The sequence below is a fragment of the Anser cygnoides genome, chromosome 10 (assembly GCF_040182565.1).
Source record: "Anser cygnoides isolate HZ-2024a breed goose chromosome 10, Taihu_goose_T2T_genome, whole genome shotgun sequence".
NCBI classification, from domain to species: domain Eukaryota; kingdom Metazoa; phylum Chordata; class Aves; order Anseriformes; family Anatidae; genus Anser; species Anser cygnoides.
The window spans coordinates 2,876,077-2,897,573 of record NC_089882.1 but is presented as its reverse complement, the minus strand read 5'-3'; the positions used below and the strand labels follow the sequence as shown (position 1 = coordinate 2,897,573).

The following is a 21,497-nucleotide window of genomic DNA, read 5'->3' as shown; positions in this document are numbered from 1 at the left end:
TGAAGATGTGTTTAAACTAAGTATAGATCCCCACCAAAACACAAAACAAAGTTAAAAAAAATAGTTTCTTTCAGATTTTTCTCAAATAAGCTCAAACGTCTTTGTGCACAGTCAGAAAAACCAGCTGGCTGGTTTATTGGACGGGTGATGACCCAGAGGTCTGGCCAACCTACACACATGAAAAGTTTAACCTTAGATTATTAAAAGTTAGAATTTAATGCAAAGAGGGAAGTGAGCAAACCAAAGATTAGAAGCACTCTGCATTCAGCGAATTATGCAGTAATTATAGTTTATCTGTGAATTAGTGTCAGAGTACTTGGAAGAGTCAGATCTTGAGAAGCCAGGACTGATGCATGCTGCTCCCATTCACACTCGCGTGAGGTGCCAAGAAGATGCCAATTAGCAGGAGGTGCTAAGTACCCCCAGCCATCTGGAAACCTCATCTGCTAGGAGAGCCCAGCCCCTCTCCCCTCGCACCAAAGCCAGCGTTCACTGGCTCATCTCGAGAGTCTCACTCGTGGCTTGCTAATAAGCAACAGCGCTAACGGAAGCGCGCATCGCCCCCAGACAAAAGGGGCCCTCCAGGATACGACTTGTTTAGTTAAGGGTCTGTAGAGATGGGGCTCTCAGACCCGAAGACCCCACGGCTGTAAGGGATCAGAGCAGTCGCACCTAGCCCTTCCACTGACCCCTCTGCACAAACTTAAGCCCCCGGGGCCTGAACCAAGCCCTTCCCCAAGCCGGCGGAGGCCAGGCCTGTGGCCAGAGCCAGGGCCCAGAGCCAGCTGCAGCTTTTGCCTCTGCCCCAGGTTTCCTGTGGGGCAGTCCAGGAGGGCTGTGGGGAAGTCCACAAAGCTGTAATTTTCAAACCTAATTTTGGACTCTTAAATAGAGTAACAAAAAACGGCTCAGTTGGCATGCGCATGAGTCACATTGCCATTGAGGGACCACAGGTGTGTACTACATTTAAAGACCTGTTTGCTTATAGACACTGTAAACCGGTCTCTGGAAGCCACTGATGGGGACCACAGGGATCTTCGGCATGGTCAAAAGCCCCCCAGCACCCAGGAGAGCAGCATCCAGCCTCGTAGCGCTGGAGCCTCTCCCGAACTCTGGCAGGTAGAAGCCGAAAGACTCACCTCCCTTCCTAGTTTGCTGTCCACCCTTTTTGTAACAGACAAATTACATTTGTATATTTCTGTGAGACAAAGCCAAAACGTCCTGCAGCACATTCAAGCTCCCTGGCACCGTTCACCAAACCCAAACTCTAATTTAGCTGTTTGCTTTATGCCTGCCATTCCCACTAAAAAACACGGCCGCTTAGCGGGGTAGCAATTCCTTCAGTTTAGCAGGTTTATTAAAATCCCTGCTGCTGCAGACACAGTGACAGGAAGAAGCAACATGACTACGGACAACAAAGAATACTTGTGTTAAAGAAGAAGAAAAGAACTCCCTTCCAGACAGACACCACCTTCATTAAATCTCCATCCAGGGCACCGCAGTACGGGACGTAATTAAATTCACTGTCATGGCACGTAATTAAATCTCACGCTGGGGAATACCGCGGCACAGTTATTTCGGACAGAGCAATGCTCTGCCTCCAACATGCATTTTTCTGTCCTGTGCCGGGAAGCAGCAGCCGCAGCAGGAGGCAGGACGGGGGAACGCCTGCCCGGCCCCGCTGCGCGTCCCGTGCCCAGGGCTCGCCAGAAGGACGTGCTGCAAGGCTTTGTGGGGACACGATGCAGTCCAGCGAGGGATTCAGTCAGATCTCCGCGGTTACGTGCCTCACCATCTCCATTTATTGCCTGCCTATTGCTACGCTAATGTTTGCCTTAATAATCTCCTCCTGCACCAGAAACGCAACTCGGACTGGAAGCTCCAAGGAAACTTGCCCAAGTGAGTTGCTATTTGCTACGCTTCAGTTTGCAGGGGTTCAGTTGCATGACACGAGCTCAAAGGATGAGCCAAGCCACACCACGCACCCAGATCACAAAGAACAGGAATTCCTATCCTCCACAACCAGGAGAGGCAGAAGAAAAAAATCACTAGACGGGAACAACTGCCTCTTTTGTAACAAAACTAAAGTCCAAATCCGGACCTAACTCACATTTCACACGTGGTTCCTCTCTTTACCAGTACCAGTTACAGGCATCTCTAAGCCCAGCCCTGAGACGACCTCTGGATGAATCCCCCAGTTCAGTACATTTTTTCTGCACGTGCACAAGAAGGAGACAAGTTTCCACAGTTAAAACTAGGATTTCTTCGGATGTGATTCAAAAATACCAGGAAGGCCAATAAAAGGGCTAACGATTGCTTACGTGACATTTATCACTGTGCTTAAACAAAAATGGTGCCAACAGTGTCGACGGAGCCCCTGCAGGCAGGCAGAGTTCTTCCTTGGAGTTCTCCAAGCCTCTGCTCCCAGACCTGCAGCTGGGGGGACACAGCACCCTCGCAGACTGAAGTAACCCCCGTGCAGCTCCCGTCCCCAGGGGATGCCCTCTGTGCCCCGACGCAGCCGATGCCAGCCGGACCCCCCACGTACTACCCACGGCGCTGGACTTGCAGGCCTCCGTCCTTGCAAAGCAAACGCGTCGCTGCCGTCTGCCACCACCCAGCCGAGCGTGCCTCACTCAGGACCGATGCAGGTGTCACAACAGAGCCGTGCTCCGTCACTTGATGCCACAGGGCACAGAGCAGAAGGGCAGGGGCTGGACCTGGGGGACGGCACTCCCACCTCCCCAACAGCAGGGATGAGGAAGAAAGCAGTGCAAATGCATCCTGACAGGTACCGACCCAACACGTCCTCTGCCCCTCGCAATTTACAGCGCAGGTTCTGTCTGAATCAAGTGGTGCCTTCGTGTTTTATCAGCGACTTTTCATGGCTTTCTTCCTTTTTCCCAGTGCTTCTTTGTAATACACAAAGACACACAGACACACAAATACATTTATGCACATACCGTACGTGTGCATGTGAAATGAGGGCACTTTTGCACGTATTTTGTACTAGTGCACACTTCTTTTTTAAAAGTTGTTGCTTCTATACTTAACCGTATCTGCCAATTCTAGGAATTCAATCCCCACCTATTTTTCTATTTTCGTTAAGCTTTACTTAGCTTTGATGGTTTTCTTTTTGTTTGTTTTGTTTTGTTTGTGTGTGTTTGTGTGACTTAGGGCCAGCAGTTTCTTTTTTTATTTTCAACTTAAAAATATATATATTTAAATAATAATAAAATTAAAATAATAATAATAATAAAAGGTATTTCCACATATCAGGATCACCTTACTAACAACTTAAAAACATATATGCTTTAAAGCCACAACACTGGGTATATATTGCCTGCAGTGCCCATGGACAAAGTGGGTCCATTGATTTCAGTGATGTACACTGATTTACCAACATGACATCTGGTTTTATAATTTCTCTTTGACTCTGTGTAAAAATGCTCAGGGAGGAGCAGTTTCAAATTCTGGCTGCAGAAAAACACTCATGTTCCACCCCACCAAACCTCATCAAAACCCTAAACCTCGTCACCGTCCTGAAAAACCAGCCCTTGCTGAGTCCTCCGCGGACTTCTACAACTTGCAGTCTAACTTGATTCCCCAGGGGCTGTAGTCTTTTTTTTTTTTCCCTCTATTTCACAATGCTCTGTGATATTGAAAAGAAACGAACAATGAGAGGAGGGGTTGCATTTTCCCCTACAAGCCTTCCTCCTTACTTTCAAAGCTAACAAAGTTGTCACTTACTAAGCCAAGAAGGAAGTGGAAAATATGGAAGGGACGCAGCAGGCAAACTCCCTGATGCCAAGGTCACCAGCCTGAGCTGAACCTCCGCAGAAGAAACCCGCAGCCTTCGGCTCGGAAGGGAAGCTGTGTTCTCTCCAACGCTGAGAGGAGCTCGCAGCTTCCCTTCAGGGCAAAGCCACTGTCGCTGCAACTCGGAGGTGCACCTGCAGCCACTCGACCTGCACGGCTGGCCAGACACAGCCACAGCCTGCAAGAACGGATTCCCCAGTGATCCGAGCACCGTAAGCCATCACCTTCTCCTCTGGCGTTCGATAATCACCTTACACCTTCCGCAAGGCCAGCGGCGGCCGGCACAACCACCACACGGAGCGCAGCTGAAGCGGGGTCAGGCCTGTAGGCACTTGACTGAGCCAGCCCCAGCTCACACGCTGGAAACCTAACCCCACGAGCTCACACTTCTTCCTCTCCTGGATTTGGGTCGTTCCAGAAGGCTTTCTGGCCGCTCACCACAAAACACGCGTCCAGCCGATGAATGGTGAACGCCAGGATGAGGGGCAGGGAAGGGACCATACGCTGCAGGTCACTGGGAGGGCACAACGCTTGAGTGGAGCTGAACAAAACACAAAGGCCCAATTTACTAATGAAGGGCCCACACCAGCACCGAGCAGATCGGGGGAAATCACGGGAGAAGCATCTCAGCACTCAGCACCTTTGTTGGCAAATTACCACTGTGATGATCGATTGCTTCTCAATTATGCCCATCCTCAAACCCCAGATATTCCGTAGCTGCTGCTTTGCTGCGATTGTTTACATTTACATAATGGAAGCACAACGCACAAAACCTTCCAGTTCCTCCACGCACCCGCAGCGTGTCACAACCCATTAATAAATTCTAGATAGGAGGAATTAAGAGTGACATCTCTGGAAAAAAACGTTACCCTAATTTACCATCACAAAGCAATCTGCAACAAAACCAAACAGCTGAACCACAACGCGGATGCCTTTAACCCTTCTGGTGGTGCTTTATTTGCCTATCAGCCCCGTGCGGCACAGCCTCCCCAGGAGGAGCGCTTGATGAGCTTTAGTCATTATACTCAAAGCCAGACTGGATAAAATACTGAAAGACGCCTGCTCTGAGCAATCTAACACCAGCTGCAGGGCTGGACTGCATGCCTGAAACAGCCTTTTATCAAGATGCTCTTATTCCCACACGTTTCTCACCAAGCACTGCTGCAAAGTGCTGCCCGATTCCACTTTGGGCGCAGTATGCAATAGGTTAAAAAAATAACCTTCATATCGCCAAAAATGTCAACCTTCCTACCCACATTAAGGGCAAGCGATGACACAAAATAAGCCTTTTCAATGATTTAGCTGATCATTATTCCTGGGGACATGTGAGTCCTGCTACAATTTAAGCCTCAAGGGACAAATGCAAGTGAAATCACTGATCCCCACAACCCAATTGCAAAGCCTCCCTTTGATTAAAAGCAGGGGCTGGCTTTTGCAGGCTGCAGATGAAGTCGGTGCTACTTTACCTCACTTAGCAGAGGATGGGGGAGGGATGAAAAAGGAGCAACAACTTCCACACAATGTAAGTGTTGCGTCTTAAAATTTAAAATCAGAAAAGAGGAAGAAGGGAGAGGACTGAGGAAAAACAAAGAAATACTCCTGCTGACTGGATGAAATACCTTCATCGTGACATGGGAGAAGCTTGACTTACCACAGTCAAAATACTTCATTTTATGCCCTTGTATAAGCGAGGACTGGATTTGTCCTACAGTTTAAAACAATATGTACTATCACAGTCTTATGAAGTGGAAGGATAGTCTTAATACACATCTCAAAACTGGGTTCAGAGTAAAATGCAAATGGGAGGGAGATTGAGACCAGCTTAGAACTAACCAGGACGGGAAAAGGGACGACATCCCGTATCAGAAGAAGAAGTCCAAACCTGCCCTTGCAGTTTAATTGCTAGGTCAGATACATAAACTAGAGGAAACTAGCCACAAAAATATCACATTAAATTTAGTGTCCAGCTGGGCTAAAATTTCAAGATAACCAGTGACCTCAGAGCTCCTCTCCTGTGCAGAGTCAGACACCCCGCAGGGCTCGCCCTGCTCCATCTCTTCAGCAAGTTGCCTCTGAGAATTCTACCTGGCCTGCCTTACTATGGTTTTACATTTTCACGTTACAGAGTTCAAATTCCTATATCAGTGAGAAAACCAGAGGTGATGTACACTTCTTAAAAAGTCTCATTACCCTTCTCTGTTTTTTAACAACGCTGGCTTTCTTATACCCATTTATACCATTGCTGGGCAGAGGGGACAGGCTGTGCCCGGACACCAACACTGCTGGCTGCAGCTTTGGGTGCAACTTTGACTCCCTCTCTGTTGACTAATCCCCACTGCCTTGCTGCACCACGATCAAAAACAGCTATTCTCCAACTGATCTCAAGTCTGGCTTTTCTCTAGGACTTCTCCAAGCGTTTTATAACGTTAAACACTCCCATGCCAAAAATATGGGAAAACGCAGTCTCAAAAATTCAAATGCCCAGTAAGTAAATTCATTTTCCATCTTCAAAAAAAAGTCTCCAACTTGTGTAGAAGTTCACAAAAGACTTCTTTTTTTTAAAAAAACACCTAAAACATAAGGACATATCCTCCCTGTGCAGGGCTCTCCAACACAGCTGGGGTTACCTTTTTAAAGAGCCTGATGACATCCTCACTGATCTGCGACAGCCGGACGATGACATTGTTCATGAAGATGTCGTTCAGGGTGGCATGATCTCTGCTCTCTCGACGGGTCTGTGTCAGAACCAGGTACCAGCAGTTCACAGGGGAAAGCAGGTGCTGATCTTTCCTAGGGAAATTTGAAAAGAAGCAAAAATGTCAAGCAGACAAGTCAAGAAGGCACACAATTTTCAAATGAACGCTGTCAGCATATTAACATTGCCTTCTTCAACAGCACAGAGCTGCTAGAATTCACCATGCCCCCAGAGAAAAGCGTGAGCTCCTCTCGTCTCCCCACACAGAAACCACTGCAGCAGACGGCCAAGCACTTGACCCTGCAGCAGACACAATGCCTGCCCGCTCCTCCAGCTCGTCTGCATCAGACGCCGATAGTTTGGATCTCTGAGCTCACTACTAGGTATTTTTGTGGTATCGGTGTGAGGTCTTCAGCGGCGTGCAGGGGTTTATTGTAACAGCCACAATGTAAATATGTACCGGGCGGAAAAAAGTGGTGACTCTCGTCTCATTGTGTTTATTCAGATTTGCTCAGATCAGAAATGACCCATCCCCACCACCACCACACTGCTGCGTGATATCCCACACCGTGCTGCCAGCCACCAGTCCTACTGCGAGTCCCAGGCCATCCTGTTTTTCTGCAAGCTCCATCTCCCAGACACAAACGTTGCAGAGAAGCAGTTTTCATTAAAAAACAGCACCACAAGTCTCATGTTCGTCACTGCAGAGAAAGAAACCACGCGGCAAAGCGGAGGCGACACCGGCTGCAAGGCGCAGCCCTGCGTCTCCACCCGAGCCCCTGCGCCCTGGCTGCCAGCCCCTCGGCTCCCTGCGGCGCAGGCTGCACGGCGCGGCTCCCACCCACAAAGCCCAACTCAGGGCCTCGCCTCGCAGGCACCAGCTCTCTGCCAGCACCCACCTCGCAGTACTGCAGGACCAAAGCTCCCGAGCAGCCTCCCCAGCTCAGGCGGGACACAGGGCCCCAGGGAGGCGTGCAGGCACTGCCCCACTCTCAGTACAACACGCAAGGGTTTCGATCAAGCCAAGGAACGCACACCTGCTGCCCTAGGCTTCCCCCTCCCACGGCTTCATCCTTACCTACGAGCCTCCCTCGGCTTCCAGGGCAGGACAGAGGCTTTTGTGCAGAGGAGATGGATGCTCTGATGCTCACCCTGGGCACAGCCCTGCACTTCACCCCACTCAACGGAAGGAATATGTGCATCTTTGTATGCAATCTGCCCTACCTCAGCAAAGGGGATCCCGCTCACCTGCTGAGCTTTCTGTTCCGCAGCTCCAGAACCGTGCTTTAAAAAGGCGCGGGCTGCAAAAGGCTGACCGGCAACGTTACAGCAACACGGTGCGGGTGCTCTGGGCAACAGGTCTGGGGACCTGAAAAACGTGCGAGTCAGCCCCAAATCACACACGCACCGGTCACCCACTCCTGCCGGGCTGGGAGCCAGGACGTGGCACCCTGCTGCGAGAACACTGCCGCCGGTCCCGGACCAGAGCGCGGGGCTGGAGCCGACGCCGCCCCTTGCAGGCAGCGCCCCAGGCAGCCACCCCAGCACCCTGCCACCGGCAGCCGCGCAGGGCAGAGGGGCGGCCAGCGCCGGGGCACCCAACCACACGGATCCTGCGTTCGGGTCTCCTCCCTCTCCCGGTACATGCACGCAGCCAGCAGCATCTGTCTGCCGGGGAGGCACAACAGCGATGTGTGAACCCTTCCTGAGCTTCACGCTTCACTTGGTTAGTAACAACAACTCGTGAATGAGGCAACTTGAACTGCAGGCTTACACTGCGAGCGGAAGGGGAAAGGTCTGGTAATACATTAGGCAGTATGTTGCATCCTGACTAACTGAACGCATACAGCAAGCTGTGCATTATCCCAGAAGTAAACAGCCTTGAAGTTAAACACACAAGACAATGCAATCATTGTCACTAAACCAGGTGGCTAGATCTTGCCCTAACTGTTTGGGAGAAAGCAAAGTCTTAGAGCAGTTCCACAATCTCCCCAACCTTTGGAATCTCAGACAAGTAAGACTACAGCCACCCGTTTATCTGTAATACTTTGACAAGTTTTATTTTGAACGCTGGACTTGTCCCAACCACAATACTGATATGGCACCAGCCGGAGGTGAATTAATTACCCTGGCATAACGACTTGCAGCCTATCAGCTGAACCCCGTAACTGGCTCCAGCCAACCCACCCCTGCCCCAGCGCCGTGACTCTCGCTGGCCCTTGCTGAAGGGCAATACCTGCTTACCCTCACGTCTCGATCACTGCTGCATCTGACTAGGTGAACTCCGACCTGCAGCAATGCACCCACCTTGTAACTCTGCTGCTGAGGCGGGTGTGCCTGGAACCACTCCCAGTTTTGGTACGGGTCCAGCAGAAATGGCCTGGGACGCGCTCTCTGTGTCAGCCCGTGGAGCTGCCCTGCACGGCCGACAGCCCCGGAGCTCGGTGCCCAGGGAGAACACGCGTGCAGCCGCGCAGCTCCGCGGCCCCGAGCAGCACCCGCTGCGGAGCCTGGCCCCGGGCGTGCCTCTGGCAGGGGCCCGCTCGCAGCAGCCGGGGCAGAGCAGCAAGCCATTTAGTGGCCACTAGGAGAGGTAGGGCTCTTGGAAGGCAACCAAAGCCTGGCAGAGCCAGTTGGTAATTCAGAAGCGCGCCTTTCCTCACCATCCGTTGGTCTGGATGAGATGGGAAACCTTCCTCTTCCCTAAGATAAACCAGTGAAGTCAGGGGGAGAGAGTAATCCCTTCAGCGCTTTGCCAGCGAGGGGAGTTTTGCTGCTTCTTTCCGCTTCGTGCTATTAATACAGCTGTCACTTTCCGTTCAGAACAGAGCCCATTTGCCACGCAATCTGTTACATCGCATTTAGTCCGCTCAACAGTGCTGGAGAAAATGTTTTAAATCCAATGCTAACATGAAGTGTCTGTGCACAACATGAAAATATTCATGTATGCTGAATATTTACCGACGCGTTAATCCAGCCCACGCTGCAGACAACAAAGGCTTCCATGAACTGCAGCACATGTCGGGCTGGGAAACCCAGAAGCGCCCCGGAGCCAGAGCGCCATGAGAGCGAGCACGTCCACGCCTGGCTCTGCCGGGAGAGAGCATCCGAGGGGCACCCGAGCCCCCGACCTGCCTGGAAGCCAGAGGTGGTCAGAAAAACTCTCCTCTGAGGGAAATTTCGTGAGTATTTCACACATAAGGAGAACAACTAATCTTGACACATTCCATTTCAACAACACTAAAACAAGCCTGCGCTGCTTTCCCACGCATTTTATTTAGTATTAAAGCAAATCAAAATTTCCAAAAATGATACAACCAAAGCAGAACACCCCTGTGCGACAGGGACACGCTGAGACCCACCAAACAAGGCAGCTGAAACGAGTCATTGCCAACACTTCACCTACACCGCTTCCCTCGGTCACACCAACGTGTTCCTACGGGGTGTGCTGTGCTCGGGCTCTGCTCCGAGACAAGCGGGCGCGTGCCGCGGCAGGGCAGTGCCTTCCTCTGCGATGACCACAGTGCAGACGAACCTACTAACAGGTAGGTACGAAGAGGTTTGGAAAGAAAATGTTGGTGTCCCTCTCTTGAAACGGAGCGAGGCATCCGAGGACTGGGCAGAAGCGTGCCCAAATCCAGCTGACCCTATTAACGCCACCAATACCACTGCAAAGCACTGGGCCCTGGGGCCTGCGTGTTTTATAGAAGTGGAGAATCGCTGTCACCTGCAGATGCTGCACGGTACAGAGCACGTTTCTAGCATCTTACCTAAAATAAGCAACGCCCCCAGCTCTCTCAGAAGTGCCCTGATACGGCTCTCACCTGACAGGAGGCACACACACAGGTGGCCTTCGCAGGTGCCCATCTTTCGAAGCAGAACAACTTTGTGAGCCCAAAACCAACAGCTCCTTCCCCAGGATTATCCCTGACGTACCAGACAGCAGCACACAGCTGGCAAGCAGCAGTCAGCTGCAAAAAGGACAGACAGAACCTGAACGGCAATTCGTTTTGAGCAGACTTATGCATAAGACAACAGTAAATCCTTGCTCACTAGAGAGACCGAGTAAACAGATTAAATGGGATTTAGTAATATGGAATAAATAGGATTCAGTAATGTAACAGCAGAAATTGCTGCTGTTGTGGCTGAAATGGGAAAAAATAATCACAGGAGGTTAGAGAGATCGTAAAGTGCCAGGGGCTAGCAAGCTAAGTGCATCCAACAGGCAAAAATCTGTTTTCTAGGAAAGTGGCTGTAGTTGTTGGCCAATGGGTTGAATTACACCAGTTTCATCTTCAGCAAAGGACACACTCCCTGTTGAAAGAATACTTTACGGATGCAGCTGTCAGCGGGGAGACAAAGGCAGGGAATTTCAAAGCGCTGCAGGGGAACCAGCCACAGGGAGCACCAGCCTCCGTGCTGCAGGCGCTGCTGTGTGGTGCTGGCACCCAGACCCCACCGGCCAGGGCACGGGGACACCGCTCACGCTGCCAGCAGGAGCCCCGTGCCCGCAGAAGAGCCAGGGAGGGCCGGTCCTCGCGAGGAAGGCGGCCAGCTGCTCCGACAAAGAGCTTGGCGGCTGCTAAACTGCACGTGTGTTCACGGAGCCTCGTCCTGCAACCCCAGCCTGCCGTGCCCAACAGGCCCCGGGGGGCACACCCGTGGGGGAGCAGACCAGGGAGCAGCTCCTCCGAGAGGACCGCGGCGTGGCCGGGAGCCTGGGAGCCCCAGCCACCAGCAGCACAGACTCCAGATCCTCACTGCAAAACCCGCTCACCTCCAGGCTCAGATCCTGCCTCGAGTTTCCTTTTTTTGGATCTCTCGTTTTAGCCAAGTTTTAAAGTGTGGTTACACTGAAGAGAGGCTGCTTTTGAAAACTTGCACACGTTCACACATTCGTGGATTTTATAATTTTCATCATCAGTTTGAGTTTCACACTATTCCAGATCCAACTCAAACGTCCTATTTCAAAGCTTTGTTTTAAAATATTTACATGGAAAGCATACATATTTCATTTTCAAAAAAAACTGTAATAAATTAGATTTCCAGAAGCTGCTTCCAAGTCTGAGCCTGTAAGCAGATCTATGTGCAGTGTGAAGTGTCCTGACACTGAAAGATTGGACTGCGCGCAGAAACCAGGGTTTATGAAATGGCCCTACCATTATTCACACAATCAAATCAGTGACCAAATTCAAGCCTTTAAAAAAAAAATACAAGGGCCATGACTCCTTCCAAGCCCCTAATTCATATTTTTTATTCTACTGCTCAAAGAAGTACCTAGCAAGTCCAACTCAAGCAGCACAGGTCAGTATTGCTGCAGCAAAAGTCTTGGAAAAACTATCAAACCTAGCGCTTGAACCAGTTCCTGGCCCATCCTTTTGCACCCCCCTGCTCCTGCAAGCGCCTCCTTACTTGAACTGGTGCTCTCTGGAGCTGCGTATCTTGGAGGAGAACCGCTCAGCCAGCTTCTCCAGGCTCCTGGAGTACTCCAGCTCTATCTCAGCCTTCCTGCGGAAGAACTCCTGCAGGTCCTGCAGCAGCTGCAGGCGCGACTCCGACTGCTGCTCCAGGCATTTGAACTGCTCCACCAGCTGAGTGCGGATTTCTGAATGCACACAAGAGGAAAAGAAAATACAGCGTAAGCAACAAACACTCACGGGAGGATTGTCTGTCTTGTCTTAGAAGAAATCTCACAGGCATTGCTAGAGCAGGCTCCCTCACGCGCCTCAGACTTAATTCAAGGCTTAATAAAGTCAACAGATTTTTTTTCCAAGTGAGAGCTGAAGAATTTCATTCACCAGTCTCATATTAAAAACTTGTTCTTTGTCAAAATAAACAGCTGCATAAGTACACAGACCCTCAGAGCTGTTCAACTACCTTTTTGAAACTAGACAACGATGCTTCAATTTATCTATTACTACCCGAAATTCTGAATTCTTCACTTACAAACCAACACACTGTTGGTTTTCACCTGACCATCTCCAGAGGAGCTGACAACAAACTGCAGAAAGCCGGTGCTATAAAGGCATTCCTCCTCACCCCCTGCCCTGCGGAGCTGGTGGCTGCAGTGGCACATCAGCAATCCTTGTTCCATGCTGGATGCTGAATTGACAAAGTTTTACGTAATAACCATGCAGAGCACTGACTGAAATCATAAACAATTTATGGACAATTCCGAGCTCTTTAAGTTTGCAAGGATCCCACGTGGAGGAAGGTTAAAACTGCTGTGGTAAGAATGCGTTCTTTTTCAGCATCCCTTCACATACCAAACACCGAGCCACTCAGAGCCTGGCAGGTGAGCTCAGAGAGCTGCAGGAACAAGGACACCTGCAGCAACCTCATTACTGGTTCATTTAGCAATGGCACGAACGGGACCGGAGGCTGCAGGCTGCATGAAGGTCACCTAAAAGCAAAAGCTCCTTGGAAATAATGAGTGTGCTGAAAACAGAAAGGTAACTCCAAATTTAATCAGTCACCTGCCGTGGGATCCCCTTGGGCTCCCACACAGAGCCAGTGCTGAGGACACGCCGACCTCTTTGGGATTTGCCCCGCGGCCTGGCCCACGCGCGACTTGTGGTGCTGCAGGGCTCCTCTGCAGGAGCAGCACAGGGGCACCCGGAGCGCGTCACTGCTGCTTCTGCTACGTGGGGGGCAAGGGCGCTTTAACGCCGCGGGGCAATATTAACCCTGGTTTTGCTACAGAGATGGACCACGACGCCTGGGGAAGCTGGGCTCCGCAACACAGAAGTCAGTCGTCACACCTGGAGGCTGGTCCTGTCCTTGGTAGCTGGGACTGCAATTGCTGCTGAAAACCAGCCCAGGCTTTACAGAAAGGTCTCATGTACACAGCACTGCAGCTTTGCTGTCATCAGAAAGCCTGCTCTGAGCTGTGACACCTCACGGCCACCTACGCAGCCGTGGCTTCCTACAGCCCCCAGCTTTCCAGCCGAGCAGGGACAGGATGCGAGATGGCAAGCTGGTGCTGTCATCCGCAGAGCTCCTCGGAAATGGCTTCCCTGGCTAAGCACGCCTGGTTACACATCGCTGCTCCTCGCGCACCCGTCCGCAGCCAAGCCCTGGGCAGCGAGCGGTGGCATTCACCGGAGCTCGGGAGGCAAAGGGTAACTGCCTGTGGATTAAGCCTCCTAAAAATCTCTGCTACGTTCCTCCAGGATACTAAGGTACCAGTTTCGTAACAAAACGTTTTTAAAACCTTCACATTTCCCTGCTGACAAGAGTTTCCTTCCCACACAAGGTCAGTGAAAATTTCATTACATCCCATATGGATTTTACATTCCCACCCCTGCTGGTGCCAACACAGGACTTGCTTTACAGCTCTCTGCTTTGCTGAGCAAGTTTGATATAGATTTTTTTTTTTTTAAACACAAATTTGGTCTCTAGTTCTCTCGTCATAGAGGATTACAGCCTGAGGTGGTTTCTAGAACAGCTCTTAACAATTACGGCAATGCACAGAAATACAAAGAATATCAATAACGCTTCTCCAATCTTTTCAGTTCCCTGCCTCTCCCTATTTTTTTCCCAGATCTGAGCTTCTGCTGCCCATTTGATCTTCGTGTCTCACACGACAATGTCTCCTCGTCTCTGGCAGCGGTCATTCACGGCAGTTCAGATGCCAGCGACAAGCAGCACCTCAGCGAGGCTGCAGCGAGGGTGCTCTTGGTCATCCGGGCATCAGAGAAGCACATTTCGACTGTCTTCAGCAGAGTTTTCGCTGTTTCCCCACTCCTGTAAGGCACTGCTGTGACATTTTCAAGCTCCCCTGCACAAGTTCACCCAGGCCAGCGCCATCTCAGGACACAGTGGCAGAGAGCGGCCCCTCCAGACCCCGAGAGCCCATTAACTGTGACCCCGCAGCCACTCAGCTCTGAGCTGTCACACAGACAGGTGGAGACGGCCACTGACCCTTAGGACTTGTGGTGCATTTTAAACGGAAAAGGTTTGCAGTAGAAAACAAAATTAAGGGTTACTGGCATCGTTAATGCAGAAGACAGCAGCAAAAACACAGCAAACGACATTCTTCAGAGCTCCAGAGGTCTCCGTGAGTCAGTCGCTCACGAGCACAGCACCTGACAGAGCCTTCATTGTTGCTCCCCGGCTTCCATAGTTACTTTTCTGCTGCATGTGTGAGGCACCCTCGTTTCAATTAAAATGCACTTGCTTTTAAGTAGCCTTTTCAGATAATAATGAAAAATCCAGGCCGGCAGAAAAGCCTTTTTCCACCCTTCATGCCTGCTGCCTAGGGAACACAGCGCACTCGGAGGACACCCGTTTCCTCCTGCCTCGAGGTGGAGCTGGGGCCCAGCCTCGCCGATGGCGCCCGATGCCCTGCGGCCTCCCTCGGGGCCAGGAGCCGTGCAGGAGGACGAGATCCTCAGCGAAGGCAAAACCCAGCGCCCCGGGTGCGCCGTGACGGGCGCCAGCTGAGCGTGCAGGCCTCAAACCGCCCCGGCTCTCCCAGCGCTGCTCGCAAGCGTTTTCTGACCAATACCGCAAGCTGCATCGGTCCCGTCTGCCACGGGGGGATTAATAGCCCTTTAATTGCAATTTTCAACCGAGGGCCAACTGTATTTTCAGCATCAGACAAATGTCTCTTCGGTGCCTGACCCCGAAGCCTTGAACTCTGGGGGACAGGGCTAGGGAGACGGGGACGCCCCCGGGAAGAGGCGGCTAACTGCGTTCCTGTCACTGGGCAGCAGGCAGCCCTCTTCAGGCACTCGGCTGACTTGCCTCACGGAAGAAACGTTTCTTAGAAGAGATCTGAGCGAGACAAGCCCAAAGCACAGGCAACTGGGAACAGGACAGCTCACGTTCTCTGGAGGCACAGCGAAGGCCACAAACCAGGAGCCGAGCTGCTGGAAGCCTGTCGGGTGCCCACCGCCACTCAGGGACCGTCCCCTCCACCCCGCAGCTCGCCGCGACAGCACCCCTCCTGCCAGTACCCGGGCTGGCCTTCTAAGCATTGCTAAACGTTTCTCAAAGACACAGCCTAAGCTTGGCTTGGACCCTGTCTTGGTTCCAAAAAAATACATTTATTTATTTAATTTTAAACCCCACGCTTATGGCTTTCACTGCTAGAATGAAAAAAGGCTCCTTGCCATGACGACCAAACCTCACTACAAAAACTCTCCAACTCTGGCTTTTATCCAGCACCATTAGGACGTAAACACAAACACCACAAGTCTCCACCAGGAATATAGCTGCCTCACAATTTGTGTTTTTGAACATGAAATTTACAGGAACTTTTGCTTTAGGAAGAGCTAAAAGCGTTTGCCAAAAAGCAGAAAGCAAAGCATTAAGAAAGTTGTGTGGCTGGTCACATTTCCACACTAGTTTGTCTGAAATAATCCCACAATTTGATACATAATATATGAAATCACAAACAGTGCCAAATAAGAAGGCCAAAATGAGCTGTTCTACCAACAATGTGCTAGAAAGCCCCCCGAGTTCCCCTGAACTCTGCTGAACAACCGGCTTTCCACGTTTGCTGCTTCTTCTCCCCAGTTTGTTTGGTTCTGCTCATAAGAAAGTAGTTTGCAGTGTGAGCAGTCCTGCTATTTAAAATGCAGAATCAGAGGCAGAAAAAGCAAGACAAATTATTTCCTCAGCTCTTCTGAAATATAATGGCAGGGATATCGGAGAAAACAAAATTCCTTGGCAAACGAAGGCACAGCAACAATGCTTAAGACGAACGGCAGGACTGCTAATCCAGCCGAGACACGGAACATCTGTACTCAGAAGTCCTGGTGATTTGGCTTTGGTAACTATTTTCAAATTACTTACCCCACTCCGCACCCGCTGACTGCTCGTTACTGCTAGGCCACGCACGCGGCCACGGGAGATGCCAGCAGGGACGGGGTTTTCAGAGGGCACGCAGGGCAGCCCCGCAGCCCTCCCCGAGGACAGGCTGCTGCGGGCGCAAGGGGCAGCCAGCGGGAAGGGACGGGACGGGGCAGGACAGGACACCCCACCAGGCAGCACGGAGCACTGGTGTCTTCACGCCCAGTTTTAGCCTGGCAAAACCTCAGCCTCCAAGACTTTTGAATCTCCCCAGGCAGGGGACTATGGCCCTTGCAGAGCCCGGATGACAGATCGCATGGTCAATCCAAGATTACCAGAAAATCTTATTACAAGAAAAACCTCGGACATCTAAGCTTCGGTGGGTTTATAAATGAATGGCAACAGTAAAAATTGCAACCCAAAAAAAATCTACAACCCAAAAACTTGGAGTTATTCAAAACCTTTCAGAAAACTGACAGCTGAGTGGGTATACAGTTGTAGGGTACAAATATAGCAAGGGGAGTAGAAACAGCCCCAAGAAAGCGGTGATTTAAATCAGAGTACTAGCATGAGATGAACAGACTGGCCATGAAGAAAGTCAGGTTAGAAATCAAAAAATCTTAGTGTCCTAGGTCAGGCAGCTGGAGGCGTGGGAGGCGATGTCGCTGTTCTGAGGATGGCGGCCGATGACACCGCGGTGGGGATGTGAAGCTGCTCGTGGCCAGCGGCTGGGTTGGATGTCTGGGCAGCACGTCCTCGGCAGGCCTACACGCGGATGGAAGGAGGCCGGGGGCTCGGGGGAGCTGTATTTTGACATTGCGATTATTACAACCCAGTTACAAAACTGAACCCGGCTGAAATCTTGTGCATGGCTTGCAACAGAACACTGTGCTAATACAGACAACTGCAAAGAGCTACACAGAGGAAGCAATCCTTTCTGATATGGCCTTTGTAACATCAGGCGCTGCTCCCACGCTGCCACACGAGGACTTACAGCTGCTCAGACATCTTCTGCCAGACATCAGCCTCCGCAATGCCAGCGCGCAGAGGCAGAGCTCAACCAATGTCAACAGCAAGGTCCGTTGCACAAAGTGGGAGAAAGATCTCTGGGGAAAAGTGTTTTTGTCATTGTTTTCCTGACACAGCCCGTCTCAAGAGCGCTCTCTCTGGCTACCAGCGGCTCCAGGCACGGTGGCTCTCTCCACGCCAGCTGCAGACAGCGATGCTCTGCCCGGCCCCGGTGGCTGCGGCTGCTCCCTGTCCCCACGGCGCACGGGGCCGGCAGCACGACGATGGCTGAGCCCCACTCTTACTGCGGCGGCCCTCGGTGAGGGCAGCTCGCACCAGCAATGCAACAAACTGAATCTGAGGTACTGGTGTTTGACTTCTGACACGGGCCTTCAGAAATCCTGGAGCCAGCGCGACTACGTCACAGTAAGCCCAACCCTCCCATCTTGAGGGAGCTCTGCATTTGGGCTGGAAACTGGTATTCACGGGCGTGCCAATGAAAAAAGGCACTTTCTCTAGCTTTTTCAAGGCTTCAGAACAGTGCTGCTTGGGTTGATGCTGACATGCTGGCCAGTAGATCAGGTTAAATCTCATTTTTTCCTATCCTAGACTGCTCATCTCATCCCTTCCCCAGTGAGGACAATATTGGCAGGATTTACAGAGCCAGAGTGTGATTACACGCATTCAAATAACATACCTCTGACAACACAGATGATGCAGTGCTTTACAAAGAACAAAATTCTTTGTGACTAACTGTGGCCAATTTGAGCATTCAAATTAGAAGTAACATGCTTGTGTGGAGAGGTCAAGATGAACACAGTACGCTCAGTTCCAGTTCATTATTAACGTGTTGCTACTTCCACCGGTTCCACCCTCAGTTTACTGAAGGTTATTTTCCTTTTTATTTTTTTTTAATCTAACATTGAAACCCCCAGACGAGTGCTGCTAGTCTAATGCAACTTTTACCAGTGGTATCTGTTATTATTCACTTACTGTGTTCTCATATATTTCATATATTCTCCTGGGCAAGAGAACTCTGAGTTTCAGAAATTCATAAACATGATGTTGAAATCCTGGCCATGGCTGAAACTGTGGCAAAACTCCCACAAACTTCAATGCAGCTAGGATTTCATCCTAGCAAATGCAGTAAATGAGACAACCATGTTCTCCAGAAGTTATTCTGCAAGTCTCTCCCTCTTCCAGTAACCCCTGGCTCCAATGCTTCTTACCTCAAATGCTGATAAAGGCCAGGCTCCTTAATTGACATCAACCACAATGGAAACAAACACACATCCACAAAATCCAGGGTGGACTTGATGATGTTATGGGTCTTTTCCAACCTAAATGATGCTATGGTTGTAAGCTGATCAGCACCCTACTTTTCCATGGACATCTACTCTAAAAATTAGTTTCTTCATAAACTATAAAATCTTGGACAAAAAAAATGAAATAAGTTTGAGTGAAACAACTGTAAGCTAAACAGCAGAATTACTGTTGGTAATTGCACTTTTCCTCATCTCACCTTAGGGCAAACAACCAGATAACATGAATAGCAGCGCTTTCTGTTGCTGTACCTTCAACACGAAGCTCGCAACCTGACAACGCACCTTTACAACGATCTATGCATTTACCCCAGTGCGACAAATTCAGCCAGATCCCGACAGAGCCTGCTGCCCAAAGGGAGCAGCACGGGCACTGGAGCAGGACCAGCCCCTCCAGACGGTGCCCCCTGGAGCTGTCCCTGGCAGGGGCACTCGAGATTGTTCTGACCCATATGAGCTCTCTGTTGTCTAGTAAGGAGTGAGCTCATGGGGGAGATATTCCTGGTGCTGGTTTGTGGAGGAAGTTGAGACATTTTGTTCCTCCCCAGCCATATCTTCTCATGAATATCCCATACATAAGACAGATACAAGAACCCTGGTTTTGGCCACCAAGGCTACTGGTGGGCGTTGCACATGAATGCAGAGAAACAGCCTGTGCTTGGCTTCTTTAGGAATCCAGGGTTAAAAAAAATGGTCTCACGGGGAGATGAGGTAATAAGAAACACAGAAGGAAACACCCCTGAGTAAGGCTTAGAGCATTTGCAAAGGGCAGAACGAGGGAAATTCCAACCAAGGCAACCTTGGTGATGGACTCACCAAGCAGAGAAACACAGCTCCCTCCTCCACAGCGGCTGAGCAACTTTCATCTGCAGAAAAGTGAATTGAAAAAAAAAAAAGCAATAATCCCCCCAGACGTGAACTGCTACCAGCATGTGCTGGCAGGTCACCTCACCTTCCAGAAATGCTTTATGTTCTGCAGGAGTTATCATACCTGAATAGTTCTGTCTGTTCTAGAGACCGCTCACTGGCCCAGAAATGCGATAAGAAGGCATTTCTCACAAAGTTTATCTACGCAAAATTTCTAATGAGGAATTTGACTACGGTAGTAATTCAGAATTTATCAGAAATAAAACAGACCTGTTACAAAGTCCACAAATGAGCAACATATCACAAGTTTTGGACAGGCTTATTAAGCAAAACCAATCATACACAGGGAAAAGCAGGTAAAAAAATTACAGTGGAAGAAGCCTGAAAGTTAAACCTCATGAGGGTCGATTGCCTGAACTGAAACTGAGAGGCCACAACAGTTCAGCACAAGCCGGGAGGGAAGCCTGAGGCCAGCGGCCCAGTCCCCGCCATGCAGCGATGCTGCAGCCGAAGCGACCTGCCCGTCCTTTGGGGGTTGGACCCGACGATCCCTTGAGGTCCCTTCCAAGCCCTACAAGTCTGTGATTCTGTCTCGCCCCGCGGGGCCTCCCAGCAGAGTCAGCCTCGCCAGCCGGGAGGCCGAGCACGCTCCTTCCCCAGGAGGTCCCATTGTCGGCAGGCCCCCGCGGCAGGGCCCCGCCAGCGCCAGGCTCGGCGTCAGGCAGCTGCTCAGATGCCAGAGGACAAAAGCGGGGTTTCTCTAGCAACGGGGTGCGATGAAGGCTGCCAGGCACCTCCTCCTCCTCCGGCGGCAGGACCAAGCTGACGGCACTCAGCGCCGATGGGTTTTCAGGAGCAGGCCTGGGCCTGGCTGCTGGCCCCGTCCCCTGGGCAGGAGCAGAGCAGCGGCAGCACCGGGCCTCTTCTGGCCTGCACCACACCGTCCTCCGCAGCCCAGAGCTGAGACAGCCAGGTCGCTTGCAAAAAAGCTCAGAAATGCATTAGAAAAAGAGATACCTACAATATTATTTTTAAACACTGTAAAAAGAGAACCGCCTCTAAGGCTCAGAGATCTCCAAGAGCTGCGGCATTTACCGCCCTGAACAATAAACACAAAGAACATAGGTGATTTTGAAGGAAATTTAGTGCTTGAGAAGATGCTGAACTCTCTGTCCAGGAGAACAATGTCTTCAGCTGATCTTCAAAATGGACAGTCTAGGAGAGTCGTTCCCGTAACATATGTTTCACCCCACTGATTCGAGACAAGTGAGAAAATATGCTTGGCAACAAAAACCATTATTTTCCTCACCACTGGGATTAGACCCAATAGTTTATTGCAAATATAATATGGCAAGTTGGACTCAAAGGAGAATCCAGTTCTTCTACAAATATGGAACACACTGCAAGGGCTACTTGACTCCAAGCTTCTTTCATTTTCTCCTCCAGATTGCGCATGTTTTTCTTTCACTAAACACCCAACCCTCTTCCACACAGAATCGCCTCTTACGTACTTTCTAGCGCTTTGCCATCCTGTTTGTCAACCATATGCACCGTTCCCCCCGGCAGAGCCCTTGCATGCACGATCCAACACATCACTAGGCCTGGTTCAGAATTAAAATGCCAGTGGGGCCACTGGAGCTACACAGACGGGAGCACCTGCACCAAACCCCTGCCAGCTGCACCTCCTCCTGCAGCGCCCCAGAGCCGGCCGGGAGCAGCCCTGGTGCTGAAGGCGCTTGAGAGACTCAGGGAAGGAGCAGAGCAAATGGCTCCAGGCAAGTAAACATGCCTCCCTCCTCACACGTGCTGCTCTTAGCAATCCTGTCTAGAAGCAGCCAAGATATTTGGCTCTTAGCAACACAAAGAGACAAGCCTTTAATCTAAAGCTAGAAGTTTCAGATTTTAAAAAATAATTTCAAAATAGGGAAGAAAAACACTGCTCAAGTCCAAAACCAGCTCCTATAGCATTGGCTGTCTTTCGTTCAACT

General features: G+C 50.7%; 1 protein-coding gene across 8 annotated transcripts in view; it reads right to left on the bottom strand.

Moving 5' to 3' along the window:
- Positions 1 to 21,497, bottom strand: part of SRGAP3 (SLIT-ROBO Rho GTPase activating protein 3) — a 109,285-nt gene that overhangs the window by 48,695 nt on the left and 39,093 nt on the right. For 7 of the 8 annotated variants that reach the window (XM_067003125.1, XM_048074705.2, XM_048074729.2 and 4 more), the window contains 2 exons: positions 11,927 to 12,119; positions 6,447 to 6,609 (listed from right to left, as the gene is read on the bottom strand). In XM_067003125.1, coding sequence (XP_066859226.1) covers positions 6,447 to 6,609; positions 11,927 to 12,119 — 356 coding nt within the window. The remainder of the gene's footprint in view (positions 1 to 6,446; positions 6,610 to 11,926; positions 12,120 to 21,497) is intronic. The other variant, XM_067003126.1, reaches the window with a different exon arrangement.